Source organism: Mobula hypostoma, chromosome 7 (genome assembly GCF_963921235.1).
Source record: "Mobula hypostoma chromosome 7, sMobHyp1.1, whole genome shotgun sequence".
Classification (NCBI taxonomy): domain Eukaryota; kingdom Metazoa; phylum Chordata; class Chondrichthyes; order Myliobatiformes; family Myliobatidae; genus Mobula; species Mobula hypostoma.
Genome location: NC_086103.1, coordinates 179,619,302 through 179,639,275, shown reverse-complemented (window position 1 = coordinate 179,639,275; position 19,974 = coordinate 179,619,302). Strand labels below are relative to the sequence as shown.

The following is a 19,974-nucleotide window of genomic DNA, read 5'->3' as shown; positions in this document are numbered from 1 at the left end:
AGTTTGTACGAGATGTGCACTCCCAGGTGTTAGAAACTGCTTGCAGTTTCCGTTGCATGATCTGCCAGTATAAAGAGAGGTGTGGGTGGTGCGGTTTTTCCTGAAGTCAGTCTTGCTCACCCTGAGAAAGAGTTTATTTGCCTGGCACTAGGCCTCGAGCTATTTCGCCTCCTCTCTGCAGGCTGTCTCAGATGATCAAATGGCAGAGCAGACTCGATGAGCCGAATGGCCTAATTCTGCTCCTATATCTTTTGTTGGTGATGACCCCCACCACCGTCGTGTCACTGGCCAGATAGACAATGAGATTGTTCAGGGGTTTGGCCCTGCAATTGTGTATGAGCAGAGTGCACAGCAATGGGACTAATTTTTACCCTGGGAAAAAGACTATGCTTTCGCCCTTTTACATTTTCCTCCTTTGTGCAGTAGTGTATGGGCTGTATGTTCCACTGCTGATGTACCCAGTTCCACAGAGGAGCATGCCAGCACGCTGCCTGGATTGGAGAGAATGTCTTATGAAGAAAGGCCGAGTAAACTCGGGCTTTTCCCTTTGGAATGGAAGAGAACGAAAGGCGGTACGTTATTGGTGTACACAAATGATAAGAGGCATAGATCGAGTGGACAGCCAGTGCTGTTTTCTCATGGGGGCAGCAGCTAATACAGACATCCCACCCTGCAAAAACTCATTTCAGGGAGGTAGCACCATCAGTTTGCAGGAGACTTCTGGGAGAGGTGGGCTGTCTGCAATAGAGTAGCTCCTTAGCAGCTGGCCAGCTAGTTTAAATAACGTTAGCTATGCTAATGAACGAATGACACCTGTTAAACTCACCTCAACATGTCTTTTACAGTCTTAACCCACCATGGGCAATAGAAAAGTCACTGTTGCAAACAGTGCAGCGAGCAACACTGTCATTATTTTAACCCCCTATTAGGCAGGGGTACACTTTAGTGTAGTCTGGGGTGACATACGTTTTATATTTTCTTTTTTTGGAACACTCTCCCATGGCGCGCGTGCTCTCCCTCTCTCTCTCGTGGTCGCTCTCGCGCTCTCTCTTTTGCTTTCTCTCTTGCTTGCTTGCTCTCTCTCACTCTCTCTCTCTCAAAAACATTGATTTCCATGATATTGTATGTAATTTGCAGGCATCAGGGAGCCACTATTCATATGCGGGAGACTCCCGGAACTTCCGGGAGAGGTGGGATGTCTGCTAATACCAGAAGATGTAGAACATATAACATTATAGGCCTTTTGACCCACAATATTGTCCCAGCCTTTTAACCTAATCTGAGATCTAATCCTGCCTTCCTACATAGCCCTCCATTTTTACATCATCTACCTTAAGAATTTCTTAAATGCCCCTGTAATATCTCCCTCTACCACCAAAACCCTTGGAGTGTATACTGCTCAGTGCAAAAAAAGTTGCTTCTGATATCTCCCCCCCACCCCGCCAAATACTTTCTTCCGATTATGGGAATGGAGTTTGTTTTGTTGCTGTTGTTATTGCTTCTGTTGTTGGGCATAACGGTGGGCGTGCTGTGCTGGTGCTGGAACGTGTCGTGATGCTTGTGGGATATCCCTATCATATTCTTAGGTGGCATCGGTTGGTAACACAATTAACACACTGTTCCAATGTACATCTGATTAAATAAATGAAATCTGAATACGTTCTCCATTCCCCACCACCACAGGAAATCTGCAACAGCCCTCACCTCTTTGTTGACGGAATGAGTGCCCATGACCTCAACCAAGGCCAACTGGGGAACTGTTGGTTCGTGGCAGCCTGCTCTTGCTTGGCCTCGAGGGACTCCTTGTGGCAAAAGGTACGTGTTTCTTATAAATCTCTTCCATTGTTTGTCTCCTTAGGAGAGCTTGAGCAACCTAGGGGGTTTCCTCTTTGGAGCGAAGGATGAGCGGTGACTTGATAGAAGTGTACAAGGTGATAAAAGGTGTAGATTGAGAGGGCAGCCCGACACTTGTCCCATGGCAGAAATGGCTAATATGAGGGAGCATAATTTTAAGAGGATTGGAGGAAAGTATAGGAGAGATGTCAGAGATAGTTTTCTTTTCCAGAGGATGGTGAGTGCATGGATGAACAGGTTGCCAAGGGCTGGTGATAGAGGCAGATGCACTGGAGACATTTCCGAAACTTAGGCAGGCAATTGGAAGAAAGAAAAAAAGGATGGCTACAAGGGAGAGAAGAGTGGTGGGGTGGAGATAGGTCTCTCACAAAGGAGGTGTAAGGTGCTCCTTCCCTGCGCTAGCCTGCAGGTCACCCTTGGGCAAGGTGTAGCACCTGTTTAGCCCCCCGATCAGACCATACGGCCATATGGAGTTGTACAGACAGTACAGCACATCTGTGGATATGAACTTCTCTCCACTGAAGACATTTATAGCAGCAGGTGCAGAAAGAAGGCCTGGAAGATCATTGGGGACACCAGTCACCCCGACCATAAACTGTTTCAGCTGCTTCCGTCTGGCAAGCGATATCACGGTATTAAAGCCAGGACCAAACAGGCTATGGGACAGCTTCTTTCTACAAGCCATTAGACTTTTAAATTCACATATCTGTACTTCGCAATGGAGTCAAAACACAAAGATTTTTACTCCCTCACGTTGTGAGATGAATGTAAGATTTAAATAAATAAATTCTTCCAGTCAGGGTCATGTGAAGCCATGAGAGCAGTTGGTGGATGGTCGTATGAGCAGCTGGTGTATCTCACAAGTCCTGGTTATGCGACAATTTCTGAAGAGTATTGATAATGGCTGGGGTCACCTGTCTTGTAAAGACGCTGCCCAGAAGAAGGCAGTGGCAATAGAACATCACTTCGGTGGAAAAATTTGCCAGGGACAATCATGGTCACAGAAAGATCATGATTGCCTCTGTTATACGACACGGCGCATAACAAATGAACGATAGGAGAGAAAGGTTAAATTGATCTTAGATGGCACAGCAAAATGTCTGTGCTGCACTGTCTGTGTTTAGTTGGATGTCTGTGTGGGTTTCCTCTGGGTGCTCCAGTTTACTCCCACATTCAAAGATGTACATGTTAGTTGGTCACATGGGTGTAATTGGGTGGTGTGGGCTTGTCGGGCCAGAAGCGCCTGTTAACGCTGTATCTCTGAATAAATAAGTAAAAACAAGGATGAGTGCAGTCCAAACTCTGGAGCCGTGTCTAGTGATGTGCCACAGGGGTCAGTGCAAGGACTGTTGTTAATCATTGTTTCTATAAATGATTTGGGTGAAAATGTACAAGGCATGCTAAGGAGGTTTGCAGATGACACTAAATTAATAGCGTTGTAAACCATCAACTTTATTAACAATTACAAAGGGATCTTGTCCAGCTGACTAAGTGGGCCGAGGAATGGCACATAGTGTCCGGATAAGTATGAGATGTTGTGATTTGTGAAGTCATACCAGGCCACAACTTCCACAGTGAACTGTAGGGCTACGGGGGTGAGTTGTAGATCAGAGGTACTTAGGAGACCAAGAAAATCGCTCCTGAAAGTGGCGCCACGGGCGGATAGGGTCATGAGGAAGACATTTAGCATGCTGGGCAACATGCCTCAGGGCATTAACTATAGAGCTGGTACACTATGTTACAGTTATACAAGACCTGATGAAGGGTTTTGGCCTGAAATGGCGACTGTTTATTCCGCCCCATTGATGCCGTCTGGCCTGCTGAGTTCCCCCAGCATTTTGTGTGTGTTACTCAAGAGTTTCAGCATCTGCAGAATCTCTTGTGTTTAAGTTAAGATGCTGGTGATATCTCATCTGGAGTATTGATTACAGTTTTGGTCACCCTGTTATAAGAAAGACATACTTGAGCCGGAAAGAGTGCAAAGAAGAATTACGAAGATGCTGCCAGGACTCGAGGGCCTGAGTTAGAGGAGGAGGTTGGACATGGGAGGACTTTATTCCTCGGAGTATAGGAGACTAAAGGGTGACCTTGCAAAGGTTTATGAATGAACATAGATAGGGTGAATGCATATGGCCCTTTTTCCAGGGTTGGGGAATCAAGAACTAGAAGGTGTGCTTTTAAAGTGAGAAGGAAATGATTTAGAAGAGGCTTTCGGGGCAACTTCTCTATGCAGAGAGTGATGGATATATAGAATGAGTTGCCAGAGGAAGTGATATTGGTGAGTACAATCTTTAAAAGACAGTTGGATTGATACAGAGACGAGAAAGGTTTAGAGAGGTACAGTACTGGCTTAGATGGACATCTTGGTTTCATGAAGAAGTTGTTCTCTGTTGTATTACTCAATGACTCTAAGCCTTAGATGAAGGCACAACAAAACCTTGAGAGATGGTGGATGTATCGTAGCAATTCGGGGCTTCTTCGTGGTACAAAGTCTTTCAGGGTAGATGCAGGATTGATATTTCCCCTGGTTGGAGTGTCCAGGTCCAGGGGTCAGAATAAGGGTTGGCCATTCAGAGAAGCAGATAGGTAATGAACCTTTGGAACTCTCCCTGTTAGTTGCCATGCTAGTAGAAAGGGTGGTAAGGAAAGTGTACGCTATACTTGCCTTCGTTGGTTGGGTTATTAAGCATAAGAGTTAAGAAGTCATGTTGGAGGCACATGAAACTTCAGTTTGATTATCGTGTGTAGTTCTGGATGCCCCATTACAGGAAGGATATGGCGGGTTTGGAATGAGACCCTGGGTCGATGAAGGGTTTCAACCCAAAACTTACTTACTCCCCATTACACCTGCTGGTGTTTGGGGCAGCAACGAAGTTCCTCCACCTCTGTCTGTCCTTGGCCAGAAACCAATTTTGGTCTTGGTCTTGGTGTTGGTTTTCCTTCATCATGCTGGTTTTCACCACTGTCAGCGATGCAAGTCCCGGGTGGAGACTCAGGAACACTGTCGCACTCAGATGTATGATTCTTGATTGCTGTTTCTGTAACAATTTTGTTCGACCTATCTGGGTTATTAGCCCTGAGGTGAACCCCTGAACTAGAGGACCGGTGGACTACTGATAGTCTGGCCCGTACACTTTGATCTGTTTGGCATGGGTGACCTGACCAAGAGCCAAAGCATAAAGCCCTGACTCCAAATCAGCATAGCTCTCCAGGTCATTGAGACTCGCAAACCTCCAAACCACAACAAGAGTTGTGATCCTCTTGGAGATCAGCCCAAAACATCCACTTTTTATTCCTTTCCGTAGATACTGTCAGACTTGCTGAGTTCCTCCAGCATTTTACATGGTCCTCTACGATCTATCTAACCCTCCCTTTCTAAGTAGCCCATAACCCTCAATTTTATTTTCATCTAAGTACCTATCTACAAATCTCTTAAATGTTGCTGATGTATCTGCCTCTACCACCACCCAAGCAGTGCATTCCAGGCACCCACCACTCTCTGTGTAAAAAAAACCTACCACTGACATTTCCCCTATACTTTAACCCACCATTATATGAAGAGCTTAAGATAAAAACCCTTGGAGTAAGCGATGTGACGAGAATACACATAGATTAAGATGTAGCTGTCCTGTGCTGGCACCAGTGGGATCAGCAGTTGGTCTGCCACCTGTCTTCAGGAGAGAGAGAGATAAGGAAAACAATGGAGCAGCATTTGGAGATGTTAATGAAGGGGAAGGAGAGCTGTCAAGATCGGCTCCCCCTTTGAACCCTGAACTGTTTGAAGTGATGGACAGGTGATACCCCAGCAGGGGGATAAAAAGGGACAGGTTCGCTAAGGCAGGACACACACGATACCGGAGGTAATGAGACCCTGGAAGCGGTGCGTCTCTCACAAGTCGGTGGGAAGCTTTTGGACGGCTGGTCACAGGATCAAGCCATAGACGCTCAGGGTGGAAAGGCACGATCGGTGGGAACCTGGTGTGTGTCCACCCTTGCCTGGGTGTTGGGTTCACCGCAGGGAAACGATCGTATCTGGAAACGGAGGGGTCACGGTCGGTGACCTCAGATGACATCACAAAGGACTTGCCCGAAAGCTGACTGCGAAGGTCTGTGTGGAAGCCTTGAATATTCATTCGTTTTGCTCTCTCTCTCCCGCCCCCCCCCCCACTGTCCATCGCCACGGCAGCGATTACTGCGAACTGAACTGAACTAAATTGAACTGAACCTTGCGTCACTTTGAAACTGGTCATTTACCCCTAGACAACGACAGAGCTTGATTGATCCTGTTATCTGAATTCTGTGTACATGTATGTTTATCATTGCTGAACTGTTGCATTCATTATCCTTTTGATTAGAGTACTGTGTTGCTTGTTTCTTTAATAAAACTTTCTTAGTTCTAGTAATCCAGACTCCAACTGAGTGATCCATTTCTGCTGGTTTGGCAACCCAGTTACGGGGTACGTAACAGCGATCATAAAATGATCGAATTCACCCTGAAATTTGAGGAGAAGCTGAAGTCGGATGTATCTGTATTACAATGAAGCAAAGGGAATTACAGAAGCATGAGAGAAGAATTAGCCAGAGTTGATTGGAAAAGAACACTGGCAAGGATGACGACAGAGTCGCAGTGGCTGGAATTTCTTGAAGCAATTTGGAAGGCACAGGATATGTACGTCTCAATGAGGAAAGAGTATTCTCAAGGCAAGATGATACAACTGTGGCTAAAAAGAGAAGTCAAAGCCAACAAAAGTGCATATAGTAGACCAAAAATTAGTGGGAAGTTGGAGGATTGGGAAGCTTTCAAATACCAACAGAAGGCAACTAGAAAGCAATTAAGAAGGTAAAGATGGAATATGAAGTAAGCTAGCTGATAATATTAAAGAGGATCCCAAGATACATAAAGTGTAAAAGAGAGGTGAGAGTGGATATCAGACTGCTGGAAAATAATGCTGGAGAGGTCGAAATGGGGTCAAGGAAATGGCAGACAAACTGAATAAGTATTCATTGTGGAAGACACTAGCAGTATGGTGGAAGTTCCATGTGTCAGAGGTCATCAAATGTGTAAAGTTACCATTACTAGGGAGAAGGTTTTTGGGAAACTGTAAGGTCTGAAGGTAGATAAGTCACCTGAATCAGATGGTGGGCACCCCAGGTTCTGAAAGAGGTGGTTGAAGAGATTGTGGAGGCAGTAGTAATGATCTTTCGAGAATCACTAGATTCTGGAATGGTTCTGGAAGATCAGAAGCTTACAAATGTCACTCCACTCTTCAAGAAGGGAGAAAGGCAGAAGAAAGGAAACTATAGGCCAGTTAGTCTGATCTCAGCAGTTGGGAAGATGTTGGAGACGATTGATAAGAATGTAGTTTTGGGGTATTTGGAGGCACATGATAAAATAGACCATTGTCAGCTTGGTTTCCTCAAGGGAAAATCTTGCTTGACAAATCTGTTGAAACTCTTTGAAGATATAATAAGCAGGATAGACAAAGGAACATTGGTTGATGTTGCGTATTTGGATTTTCAGAAGGTCTGCTTAACAAGCCACACATGACTCTGCTTAACAAGCTGTGACCCCATGGTATTACAGGGAAGATTCTGTCATGGTTAATGCAGTGACTGAATGATAGAAGGCAAAGAATGGGAATAAAGGTAGCCTTTTCTGGTTGGCTGTCAGTGACAAGTGGTCTCCACAGAGGTCTGTTGGGATCAATTCTGTTTATGTTTTATGTCAGTGATTTAGATGAAGGAATTGATGGCTTTGTTACAAAGTTTGCAGACGATACCAAGATAGGTGGATGGGCAGGTCGATTTAAGGAAGTAGAGAGGCTACAGAGGGACAGATTAGGAGATTGGATGAAGAAATGGCAGATGGAATACACTGTTGGGAAGTGTATGGTCATGCACTTTGGTAGAAGCAATGAAAAGGTTGACTATTTTCTAAATGAAGAAAAAGTACAAAAAACTGAAGTGCAAAGGGACTTGAGAGTGCTTGTTCAGGATTTCCTAAAGGTTAATTTGCAGGTTGAGTCTGTGGTGAGGAAGGCAAATGCAATGTTAGCATTCATTTCAAGAGGACTAGAATATAAAAGCAAGGATCTAATATTGAGACTTACTAAAGCACTAGTGAGGCCTCACTTGAAGTATTGTGAGAGGTTTTGGCCCCCTATCTTAGAAAAGATGTGCTGAAACTGGAGAGGTTTCAAATGAGATTCAAGAAAATGATTCCAGGTTTGAACAGCTTGTCATATGAAGACTGTTTGGCTCTGGGCCTATATTCACTAGAATTCAGATGACTGAGGGATGACCTCATGAAAACTTATTGAAGGATGAAAGGCCTTGATAGAGGAGATAATATTTCCCATGGTGGGAGAGTATAAGATCAGAGGACACAGCCTCAGAATAGAGAGAGGTACAGTCAACGTTTCGGGCCAAGACCCTTCATCAGGACTTTTCTAGAGATCTCTTCCTAGAGATGCTGCCTGACCTGCTGTGTTCACCAGCAACTTTTACGTGTGTTGCTTGAAATTCCAGCATCTGCAGATTTTCTCATGTCTCAGAATAGAGACGTGTCCTTTTAGAATGGAGACAAGGAGGTATTTCTATAGCCAGAGAGTGGTGAATCTGTGGAATTCTTTGCCGTAGGCAGCTGTGGAGGCCCAGTCTGTATGTATATTTAAGGCAGAGGTTGATAGATTCTTGATTGGTCAGGACATGAAGGGATACAGGGAGAATTTGGGGCTGAGAGGAAAATTGGATCAGCCATGATGAAAGTGGCAGAGCAAACTCAGTGGGCCAAATGGCCTAATTCTGCTCTTATGTCTTATGGTCTTATGGAATGGGGTTGGGGTGGGGGAATAGGGATCATGTCGAAGAGACTTAACTTAATCTCTCTTAATCTCATTTAATTCAGCATCATGTTCAGCACAGACATTGTGGGCCAAATGGCCTGTTCCTGTGCTGTATTGCTCTGTGTTGTCTACCCAACAGGAGATGGAGGGAGATACCTGTAGATTGTTGGATATTAATTGAGGAGAAAGGTTTACTCAGAAACAAGGCACTGAGGTAAAAGATCAGCCACGACCTTATTGAATGAGGAGGAGCGTATAAGTGTCTATATGGATTTTTCTCACTATGATTTCTTATGCTCAGTGGAAGTGATTCTTGGCATCAGTAACTGCACAGGACAATTTTGTGGCAGTGAGGAATGATGGGAAGGAGGGAATAGAAAAAGGTAGGCTCACTGAGAAGCTGTTGACTGATGTTAAATTTCTGACCCCAACCTAATCTGTGTGCGATTTTGTTTTTGTGTGGGATCACAGGTAATCCCGAACTGGAAAGAGCAGGAATGGGCCGTGGACAAGCCCAACAACTACGCGGGTATCTTCCACTTCTGTTTCTGGCGCTTTGGAGAGTGGGTGGACGTGGTGATCGATGACCGCCTGCCAACACTCAATGGGCAGCTCATCTACTGTCACTCTAACTCCAAGAATGAGTTCTGGAGTGCTCTGGTGGAGAAGGCTTATGCCAAGTAAGTGAATGTCAGAACAAAGCCTTTAGGTTACTCTTTGCGTGCTATTACCTTTCCTGTAATACCACGGGGTCTTATCTTGTTAAGCAGTCTCATGTACAGCACCTTGTCAAAGGCCCTCTGAAAATCCAAGTATACAACCTCCATTGTCTATTCTGCCTGTTATTTCCTCAAAGAATTCCAACAGATTTGTCTGGCAAGATTTCCCCTTAAGGAACCCATGCTGACTAGGGCCTTTTTTATCATGTGTCTCCAAGTACCCCAAAACCTTAATAATAGATTCTAACATCTTCACAACCACTGACATAAGGCTAACAGGCCTATAATTTCCTCTCTCTAGCATCCTTCCCTTCTTAATGAGTGGAGTGACATTTTAGAGTCTCCCATCCTTCTGAATCATTGCAGAATCTAGTAATTCTTGAAAGATGACTGCTAATGTCTCCACAACCTCTTCAGCTACCTCTTTCAGACCCTGCGGTATAGTCCAGCAATCTGCACTGTTTGCCTCCTTCTGACCATCAGTAAAGACAGAATCATCCAGCGCACCAGAAAGGCAGGGTTATCGTGGTGGGAGATTTTAAATATCGATTGGCATCTCCCCAGAGCGAGGGGTTTAGATGGAGTGGAGTTTGTGAGGTGTGTTCAGGAAGGTTTTTTGACACAATATGTAGATAAGCCTATAAGAGGAGAGGCTGTACTTGATCTGGTATTGGGAAATGAACCTGGTGAGGTGTCAAATCTCTCAGTGGGAGAGCATTTTGGAGATAGTGATCACAATTCTATCTCATTTACCATAGCATTGGAGAGGGATAGGAATAGACAAGTTAAGAAAGTGTTGGAATAAGGGGAAATATGAGGCTATCAGGTAGGAACATGGAAGCATAAATTGGAAACAGATGTTCTCAGGGAAATGTACGGAAGAAATGTGGCAAATGTTCAGAGGATACTTGCGTGGCGTTCTGCATAGGTACGTTCCAATGAGACTGGGAAAGGATGGTAGGGTAGAGGAACCGTGGTGTACAAAGGCTGTAATAAATCTAGTCAGGAAGAAAAGAAAAGCCTACAAAAGGTTCAAAAAGCTAGGGAGTGATAGAGATCTAGAAGATTATAAGGCCAGCAGGAAGGAGCTTAAGAATGAAATTAGGAGAGCCAGAAGAGGCCATGAGAAGGCCTTGGTGGACAGGACGAAGGAAAACCCCATGGCATTCTACAAGTATGTGAAGAGCAAGAGGATAAGATGTGAGAGAATAGGATCATTTAAGTGTGACAGTGGGAAAGTGTGTATGGAATGGGACGAGTTAGCAGAGGTACTTAATGAAAAATTTGCTTCAGTATTTACTGTGGAAAAGGATCTTGATGATTGTAGGGATGAATTACAGCGGACTGAAAAACTTGAGCATGTAGATATTAAGGAAGAGGATGGGCTGGAGCTTTTGGAAAGTATCAAGTTGGATAAGTCACCGGGACTGGACGAGATGTACCCCAGGCTACTGTGGGAGGCGAGGGAGGAAATTGAGTCTCTGGTGATGATCTTTGCATCATTCTATGGGGATGGGAGAGGTTCCGGAGGATGGAAGGGTTGCGGATGTTGGTCCCTTATTCAAGAAAGAGAGTAGAGATAGCCCAAGAAATTATCGACCAGTGAGTCTTACTTCAGTGATTGGTAAGTTGATGGAGAAGATTTATGAACATTTGGAGAGGTATAATATGATTAGGTATAGTCAGCATGGCTTTCTCAAAGGCAGGTCGTGCCTTATGGGCCTCGTTGAATTTTTTGAGGACATGACTAAACACATTGATGAAGGTAGAGCAATAGTTGTAGTGTATATGGATTTCAGCAAGGCATTTGACAAGGTACCCCATGCAAGGCTTATTGAGAAAGTAAGGAGGCATGGGATCCAAGGGGCCATTGCTCTGTGGATCCAGAACTTGCTTGCCCATAGAAGACAAAGAGTGGTTTTAGATGGGTCATATTCCCATGGAGGTTGGTGACCAGTGGTCTGCCTCAGGGATCTGTTCTGGGACCTCTACTCTTCATGATTTTTGTAAATGACCTGGATGAGGAAATGGAGGGATGTGTTAGTAAATTTGCTGATGACTCAAGGTTGGGAGTGTTGTAGGTAGTGTGGAGGGCTGTCATGGGTTACAGCGGGACATTGATAGGATGCAAAACTGGGCTGAGAAGTGGTAGATGTTCAACCCAAATAAGTGTGAAGTGGTTCATTTTGGTAGGTCAAATATGATGGTAGAATACAGTATTAATGGTAAGACTCTTGGAGGATCAGAGGGATCTTGGGGTCTGAGGCCATAGGACCCTCAAAGCTGCTGCCCAGGTTGACTGGTTAAGAAGGCATACGGTGCATTGGCCTTCATCAATCATGGGACTGAGTTTAGGAGCAAAAAGTTAATGTTGTAGCTATGTAGGACCCCGGTCAGACCCCACTTGGAGTACTATGCTCAGTTCTGGTCACCTCACTATAGGAAGGTTGTGGAAATCATGGAAAGGGTTAAGGAGATTTACAAGGATGTTCCCTGGATTGGGGAGAATGCCTTATGAGAATAGGTTGAGTGAACTTGGCCTTTTCTCCTTGGACAGATGGAGGATGAGAGGTGATCCGATGGAGGTGTATAAAATGATGAGAGGCATTGATTGTGTGGATAGTCAGAGGCTTTTTCCCAGGACCGAAATGGCTAACACGAGAGGGCACAGGTTTAAGGTGCTTGGAAGCTGGTACAGAGGAGATGTCAGGGGTAAGTTTTTTCTGCAGAGAGTGGTGAGTGCGTGGAACGGGCTGCCAGTGACGGTGGTGGAGGCTGATAGGATAGGGTCTTTTAAGAGACTCCTGGATAGGTACATGGAGACCAGAAAAATAGAGGGCTATGGGTAACCCTAAGTAATTTCAAAGTTAAGGACATGTTTGGCACAGCTTTGTGGGCTGAATGGCCTGTATTATGCTGTAGGTTGTCTATTCTATGTTTCTAAAGGCAATTCAGCCCATTATGTCTTGGATTATTGGGAAATTGGTCAAGGTTTATTATTGTCACATGTACCAAGACGCAGTGAAAAAAAATTTGAAGCACTATCTTGGATTTGAAGATCACTATCTTCGGAAGACAGAGTGATGGAGAGGGAATAGTTTACTGGCTTGTTATTGTCACTGAGGTACGTTGAAAAATGTTTTTATATGTTCCATCCAAGCAGATTATTCCATAGGTGCATCAAGGTTGGAACTGGTTTATAATCGTCACCTGTACTGAGATACAGTGACAAGTTTGCCTTGTATACTGTTCACTACTGGTCTACAGTATAGCCAGAGTGCCTAAGACTTTTGTACAGTACTGTATTTGTCAACACGGAACGGAGAGGGAGTTTGTAAATCTTGTGCAAGCAAAGGATGTTGGGAATGGCGAGGGTGGGGCCCCGCAAGGGGAGTGTTGGACAGGTGGCAGAGGAGGAGTGCAGCTGTAGGGAGCCTGACACGGGTGCAGACACACCCAGCCCTGAGACACCAGGCAAGGTAATATGATTCCAAACAATTGGTTTATTGATCATTACAGAATGTCTCTCTGGTCCTTCCTGCTCCCTCCCCTCTCCATCTCCTTTTTCCAACCGTGATTCCAGTCTCCCTGCCCCCTTCCCACTCTCTCTCCACAAGAGAGACCTATATCAGAATCAGGTTTATCATCACTCACGCTCACAAGTGTAGCAGTATAGAGGAATTATAGACAAAGTGCAAGATTATAACAGGGAGCATGAGGTCAAGCGTGCAACAACTTTGGTTGTTTTCTGTGGAGCATCGGAGGGTGAGGCAAGACCGGACAGAAGTTCATAAGATTATGAAAGGCATAGACAGAGTGGATAGCTGGTATTTTTTTTACATTGGTTGAAGTGTTGAACACTAGAGAGTATAGCTTTAATGTGAGAAGGCAAAAGGTCAAAGGGGACATGCGGGCACTGTTCTCACTAAGCTGTGTAGGTGCGTGGCCATGCAGTCGCTGAAATGCTCTCACACGTTACCTTTGTTGCCATGCAGCTAATTTTTTTTATATATAATGTTAATATTAAAGTGCCACGTAGTTGTCAGGATGTGTAAAAATTTCCTGCTCAGAGCAATGGTTGAACCTACCCCTCTCACCTTCAATGCATGCTCTCTAGTATTGGTCATTTCAACCCTGGGAAAGAGATGCCTTCTGTCCACTCTGTCTATGCCTCCCATAATCTTCTAAACATCTATCAGATCTCAGAGCAAACAACCCAAGTTTGTCCAGGCTCTCATGATAGCACACCCTCGAAACTAGGCTGTATCTTGGTATCGCTTCTGCACCCTTTCCAAAGCCTCAATATTGTAGTGCGACAAGAACTGTATGCAATACTCCAGATATGGACCAACTAGCATTTTATAAAGTTGTAACATAACCTCCTGACTTTTGAACTCAATGCCTCTACTAATAAAACCAAGATCTGGTGCATCTGGGAGGGGAAGAGAAGATGGCGGCGCGACGTTGTGGGCGCGGCCGCTCCGAAATGATATAGTATTTGTAGGTAGGATGCCGTGCACAATCCTGATTTGATGGAGACAGACGTTGGAGGAATATCTGGAGAAACTTCTGAAATGCCCGCTTCGCTGCCGCTGCTACTGTGTAATCGAAAATCTCCAGACGGGAAGGCCCCAAATCCTCGACTTTGCCTATTGCCTGTTGCCTGTTGCTGGGGCCGGGGTCAAAGTGCTCGGCAGAGATGGTGCTTAGTGCTCGGTGTTGGAAGGCTGGTCGGAGGCTCGAAGTTTTTGGACAGACTCAAGAGTCTGCTGTGGTCGGGTGCTTCCAGGGTGCTGCATCGGCAAGTTTGCAGCGCTGGAAGCTCATGGCAAGGAGAGTTTTCTTCCTTCTACCATCTGCGTGAGATGGTGGGACTTTCAAGAGACTTTGAGACTTTTTTTTACTGTGCCCATGGTCTTCTTTATCAAATTACGGTATTACTTTGCACTGTTGTAACTATATGTTATAATTATGTGGTTTTTGTCAGTTTTTTTTAGTCTTGGTTTGTCTTGTGTTTCTGTGATATCTTTCTGGAGGAACATTGTATCATTTCTTAATGCATGCATTACTAAATGACAATAAAAGAGGACTGCGTGTCCTCATAATCTAATCATAATCTAATCTAATCATTGGCATCTCCGTACCAAATAGTGATGCAACTTGTCAGAATTCTGTCCATGGTAAATCTGGAGAAATTTGCTAGAGTCTTTGGTGAGATACCTAATCTCCTCAAACTTCTAATGAAGTATAGCTGCTGGCATGCCCTCTTTCTAATTGCATTAATATGTGTATCTGGATTCGGATTCATCTTCTATAGATGTACAGTGGAGGGTAACCTGACTGGTTGCATCACAGCCTGGTATGGACACACCAAAGTCCAAGAATGGAAAAGCATACAAAAAGTACTGGATACATCACAGGAAAACTCTCCCTAACTTCACCCAACTCAGTACTGAACTGATTCCACAACCTATGGACTCGCTTTCAAGGACTCCACTACTCGTGTTCTCAGTATTATTTATTTACTTTATTATTATTATTATCATTATTAATACTCATTGTTTCATTTTTGCATTTGCACATTTGTCTTCTTTAGCACATTGGTTGTCAGTCTTCATGTGTTGTTTTTCATGGATTCTGTTTTAATTTTTTGTTCTACTGTGAATGCCTGTAAGAAAATAAATCTCAGGTTAGTGTACGGTGACATAGATATACATTAGTAATTAATTTACTTTGACTTTATTTATTGAGATACAGTGTGGAATAGGCCCTTCCGCCCTTCGAGTTGTGCCACCTAGCAACCCTTGATTTAACCCTAGCCTAATCACAGATCAATTTACAATGACCACCAACCTACCAACCAGTAGGTCTTTAGATTGTGAGAGGAAACCAGAGCACCTGAAGAAAATCCATGTGGTCACTGGGAGTACAAACAAACTCCTCAAATGCCTGCAGCAGGAATTGAACTTGGGTCGCTGGTACTGTAAAGTGCCACCCAAAACTTACCAAACAAGGAATCTAGGCAGTGAAAAGAATAGAGGACGTAGTTTTACAGTTACAGAGGAAGTCTGATGCCTGTAGACAAATAAAGTGTGAGGGCTACAACGGCTTAAATTGGGAGATCAAGAATTTAACTTTACTACCTGGGAGGTCTATTCAAATGTTTGATAAGAGTAGGGTAGAAGCAATCCTTGAGCCAACTTTCAGTTCAGACTTTAAACAGAAACACTACGTTCTTCCAAGTTCAGGTTTATTGCTATTCCACCATACGTATGTATACAGCTAAATGAAACATTGTTCATCTGCAGCCAAGGTGCAAAGCACAGTACAGGTACAGACACACACAGCACTTATAGTTACGATAGCGCATACAGTCACAAAATAATATTGGCACAAGTCCCTGAGTGTCATGGCCTGAAGATTGATGGTGCTTGGAATGTTGTCTTGGAGCCAAGAACAAACACACAATAGTTCCTGAATTTTGGCTTCTTCTGTAAGGAGTCTGTACATCCTGCCCAATGGGTTTGCTCCTTCTATATCCCAAAGACCGACCGGTTAGTAGGCTAATTGGTCATTGTAAGTTATCCAGTGATTAGTTCAAGATTAATTCGGGGGTTGCGAGGCGGCACGGCTCAAAGGGCTGGAAGGCTCTATTCCGCACTGTATCTCAATAAATCTTACAATGGGTCAGCCGCAGACAAAGGCAAGTCTTGGTCTTCCAGGGACCAAACACTGGAGAGCAGCCACTAGGGGAAGCAGTTTTTTTTTTATTGCTAGCAGGACATTAGAAACACCATATAATTAACAAGAAGCAGGAGTTGTGATCTGTGTAAGGGTGCGTTAGATGGTTAAAATTCTTGATCTTTTCCCTTCAGCTGAATTTCACAGTGACTGCGCCAGCTCTGAACTCAGTTACATACTCAGCTTGGAAAACGATGATGCATGTGGGAATACTGAACATTTTGTAAATGAATCCAGGTTTCTCCCCTTTTTGTTTCCATGGCAAATGTTCTAAAAATACATTAGGATTGCTTGACAGGATGGATTCAAAAAGTTTGAAGTAAATTTATTATCAAAGTTCAAGTACTATACATCACCATATAGTACAACCCTGAGATTTGTTTTTTTTTGTGGGTATACTCGATAAATCCAAGAGCCATAATTGGTGTTCCTTTTCGCTCCTCGTGGCGCAATGGGCAGCATTTTTTGCCATGTGCAAGGAGCTGGCCGTATTCGAACCTGGGACCTTTCACCTCAAAGTGCAGTGCTGATGCTGCCAGCCAGATTAAGAACCATAATAGAAACAATGAAAGACCACACCCAGCAGGACAGACAAACAACCAATGTGCAAAAGGCAACAAAAGAAAAATAATAATAAATAAATAAGCAATAAATATCAAGAACATGAGGCGAGGAATCCTTGTAAGTGAGTCCACTAGTTGTGCGAAGAGTTCACTGAATGGGTAGTTGAAGTTGAGTGAAGTTATCAGTTCCGGTTTAATATAAATGGAGAAAATGCTGTGCTTTCATCAGTACTGGGGCAGTTGTGACACAAACCAGAAAGACTGGTTATTTGAAAGATCATTATCTGCACCACTGATTTTTCTTTCCCTGTCTGTAAATGCTTATCACTTCTCTGGTATCTCGTTTCAGTCTTCCTGTAGCTACAGGATTTTCATACAGTGCAGAAACAGGCCATTCAGTCCTTCGTGCCCATGTTGATCCATCGATGTAGACCAATCCCATTTACCCATACTTGGTCCATTAATATTCAGGTCATAACTCCAGGCCTTACTCACTACAACCTGAAATATTTTTTTTTGTAATTTATTTTTTATTGAATTTCATCATCAAACAAACATTTCCATAAGATGTATTTCAGATACTGTACATATATATCATATAATCATATTTGTCACAAATCTCCACATAATATTTATCTGAGGTATACACTTACAGAAAGGAGAGGAAAGAAAGAACAATTGAAAGAAGAAAACTATACTTCAACTTCCACCCTTAACCAATGACCTTTAGTTCTCGTCCCACCCAACCTCAGTGGGAAAAACCCTGCATGCATTTACCATAGCGATACCTCTATCAAATCTCCCCTCATTCTTCATGCAGATATCAGCAGGCCCTCTGCCTTTCTCTCCCACAGCTCCGGACCTCACTCTCCGCAATCTTGCATAGATTCTTTTGACAGGAATTCTATGTGTTTCCATTAACATTATGCTTGGGGATTCGAGTGTTTGGCTGGATACTACTAAAATGTTGTGGGCTTGCCTGCTTCCAGTAGTCTCCAGGGGCTGTGCATTCCAAATGGACTCGGTGTCCGGGTGAAATATTTCTCCTTTTGATTTACAAACTCGCTCTCCTCTTCACGTTGACAAATACAGTACTGTGAAAACATCGCAAGCGCCCTAGCTGTATATTTGTGCCTCACATCAAAGTTGCTGGTGAATGCAGCAGGCCAAGCAGCATCTGTAGGAAGAGGTGCAGTCGACGTTTCAGGCCAAGACCCTTCGTCAGGACTAACTGAAGGAAGAGTGAGTAAGGGATTTGAAAGTGGGAGGGGGAGGGGGAGATCCAAAATGATAGGAGAAGACAGGAGGGGGAGGGATAGAGCCAAGAGCTGGACAGGTGATAGGCAAAAGGGGATACGAGAGGATCATGGGACAGGAGGTCCAGGAAGAAAGACAAGGGGGGGGGGACCCAGAGGATGGGCAAGGGGTATATTCAGAGGGACAGAGGGACAAAAAGGAGAGTGAGAGAAAGAATGTGTGCATAAAAATAAGTAACAGATGAGGTATGAAGGGGAGGTGGGGCCTTAGCGGAAGTTAGAGAAGTCGATGTTCATGCCATCAGGTTGGAGGCTACCCAGACGGAATATAAGGTGTTGTTCCTCCAACCTGAGTGTGGCTTCATCTTTACAGTAGAGGAGGCCGTGGATAGACATGTCAGAATGGGAATGGGATGTGGAATTAAAATGTGTGGCCACTGGGAGATCCTGCTTTCTCTGGCGGACAGAGCGTAGATGTTCAGCAAAGCGGTCTCCCAGTCTGCGTCGGGTCTCGCCAATATATAAAAGGCCACATCGGGAGCACCGGACGCAGTATATCACCCCAGTTGACTCATAGGTGAAGTGTTGCCTCACCTGGAAGGACTGTTTGGGGCCCTGAATGGTGGTAAGGGAGGAAGTGTAAGGGCATGTGTAGCACTTGTTCCGCTTACACGGATAAGTGCCAGGAGGGAGATCAGTGGGGAGGGATGGGGGGGACGAATGGACAAGGGAGTTGTGTAGGGAGCGATCCCTGTGGAATGCAGAGAGATTGGGGGAGGGAAAGATGTGCTTAGTGGTGGGATCCCGCTGGAGGTGGCGTAAGTTACGCAGAATAATATGTTGGACCCGGAGGCTGGTGGGGTGGTAGGTGAGGACCAGGGGAACCCTATTCCTAGTGGGGGTGGCGGGAGGATGGAGTGAGAGCAGATGTACATGAAATGGGGGAGATGCGTTTAAGAGCAGAGTTGATAGTGGAGGAAGGGAAGCCCCTTTCTTTAAAAAAGGAAGACATCTCCCTTGTCCTAGAATGAAAAGCCTCATCCACGGCCTCCTCTACTGTAAAGATGAAGCCACACTCAGGTTGGAGGAACAACACCTTATATTCCGTCTGGGTAGCCTCCAACCTGATGGCATGAACATCGACTTCTCTAACTTCCGCTAGGCCCCACCTCCCCCTCGTACCCCAGCTGTTACTCATTTTTATGCACACATTCTTTCTCTCACTCTCCTTTTTCTCCCTCTGTCCCTCTGAATATACCTCTTGCCCATCCTCTGGGTCCCCCCCCTTGTCTTTCTTCCCGGACCTCCTGTCCCATGATCCTCTCATATCCCTTTTGCCAATCACCTGTCCAGCTCTCGGCTCCATCCCTCCCCCTCCTGTCTTCTCCTATCATTTTGGATCTCCCCCTCCCCCTCCAACTTTCAAATCCCTTACTCACTCTTCCTTCAGTTAGTCCTGACGAAGGGTCTCGGCCTGAAACGTCGACTGTACCTCTTCCTATAGATGCTGCCTGGCCTGCTGCGTTCACCAGCAACTTTGATGTGTGTTGCTTGAATTTCCAGCATCTGCAGAATTCCTGTTGTTTGTATATTTGTGCCTAAAGCTTTTGCACTGTACTGTAGGTTTATTATTGTCATGTGTTGGTGAAAAACTTTGTCTGACATGCCACTCGAACAGATAATCTCATCACATCTGTATGTTGAGGTGATACAAGGGAAAACCGTAACAGAATGCAGAATAGAGTGTTACAGTTAGAGAAAGTGCAGTGCAGGCAGGCAATAAGGTGCAAGGTAATGGCAAGGCAAACCGATGTCAAGAGTCCATCTTACTGAAACAGGGGAATGTAATGGTCAAATAATAAATGCAAGGGATTCTGCAGATGCTGGAAATCTTGAGCAACACACACAAAATGCTGGGGGAGCTCAGCAGGTCAGGCAGCATCTATGGAGGGAAATGAACAGTCGACGTTTCAGGCTGAGACCCTTCATCGGGCCA

The 19,974-nt window shown here is 44.6% G+C and overlaps 1 protein-coding gene across 3 annotated transcripts in view; it reads left to right on the top strand.

The window, feature by feature from the left end:
- capn5a (calpain 5a) overlaps positions 1–19,974 on the top strand; it is a 164,730-nt gene that overhangs the window by 72,434 nt on the left and 72,322 nt on the right. For all 3 annotated transcript variants that reach the window (XM_063054644.1, XM_063054645.1, XM_063054643.1), the window contains exons 3-4: positions 1,684–1,815; positions 9,171–9,379. In XM_063054644.1, coding sequence (XP_062910714.1) covers positions 1,684–1,815; positions 9,171–9,379 — 341 coding nt within the window. The remainder of the gene's footprint in view (positions 1–1,683; positions 1,816–9,170; positions 9,380–19,974) is intronic.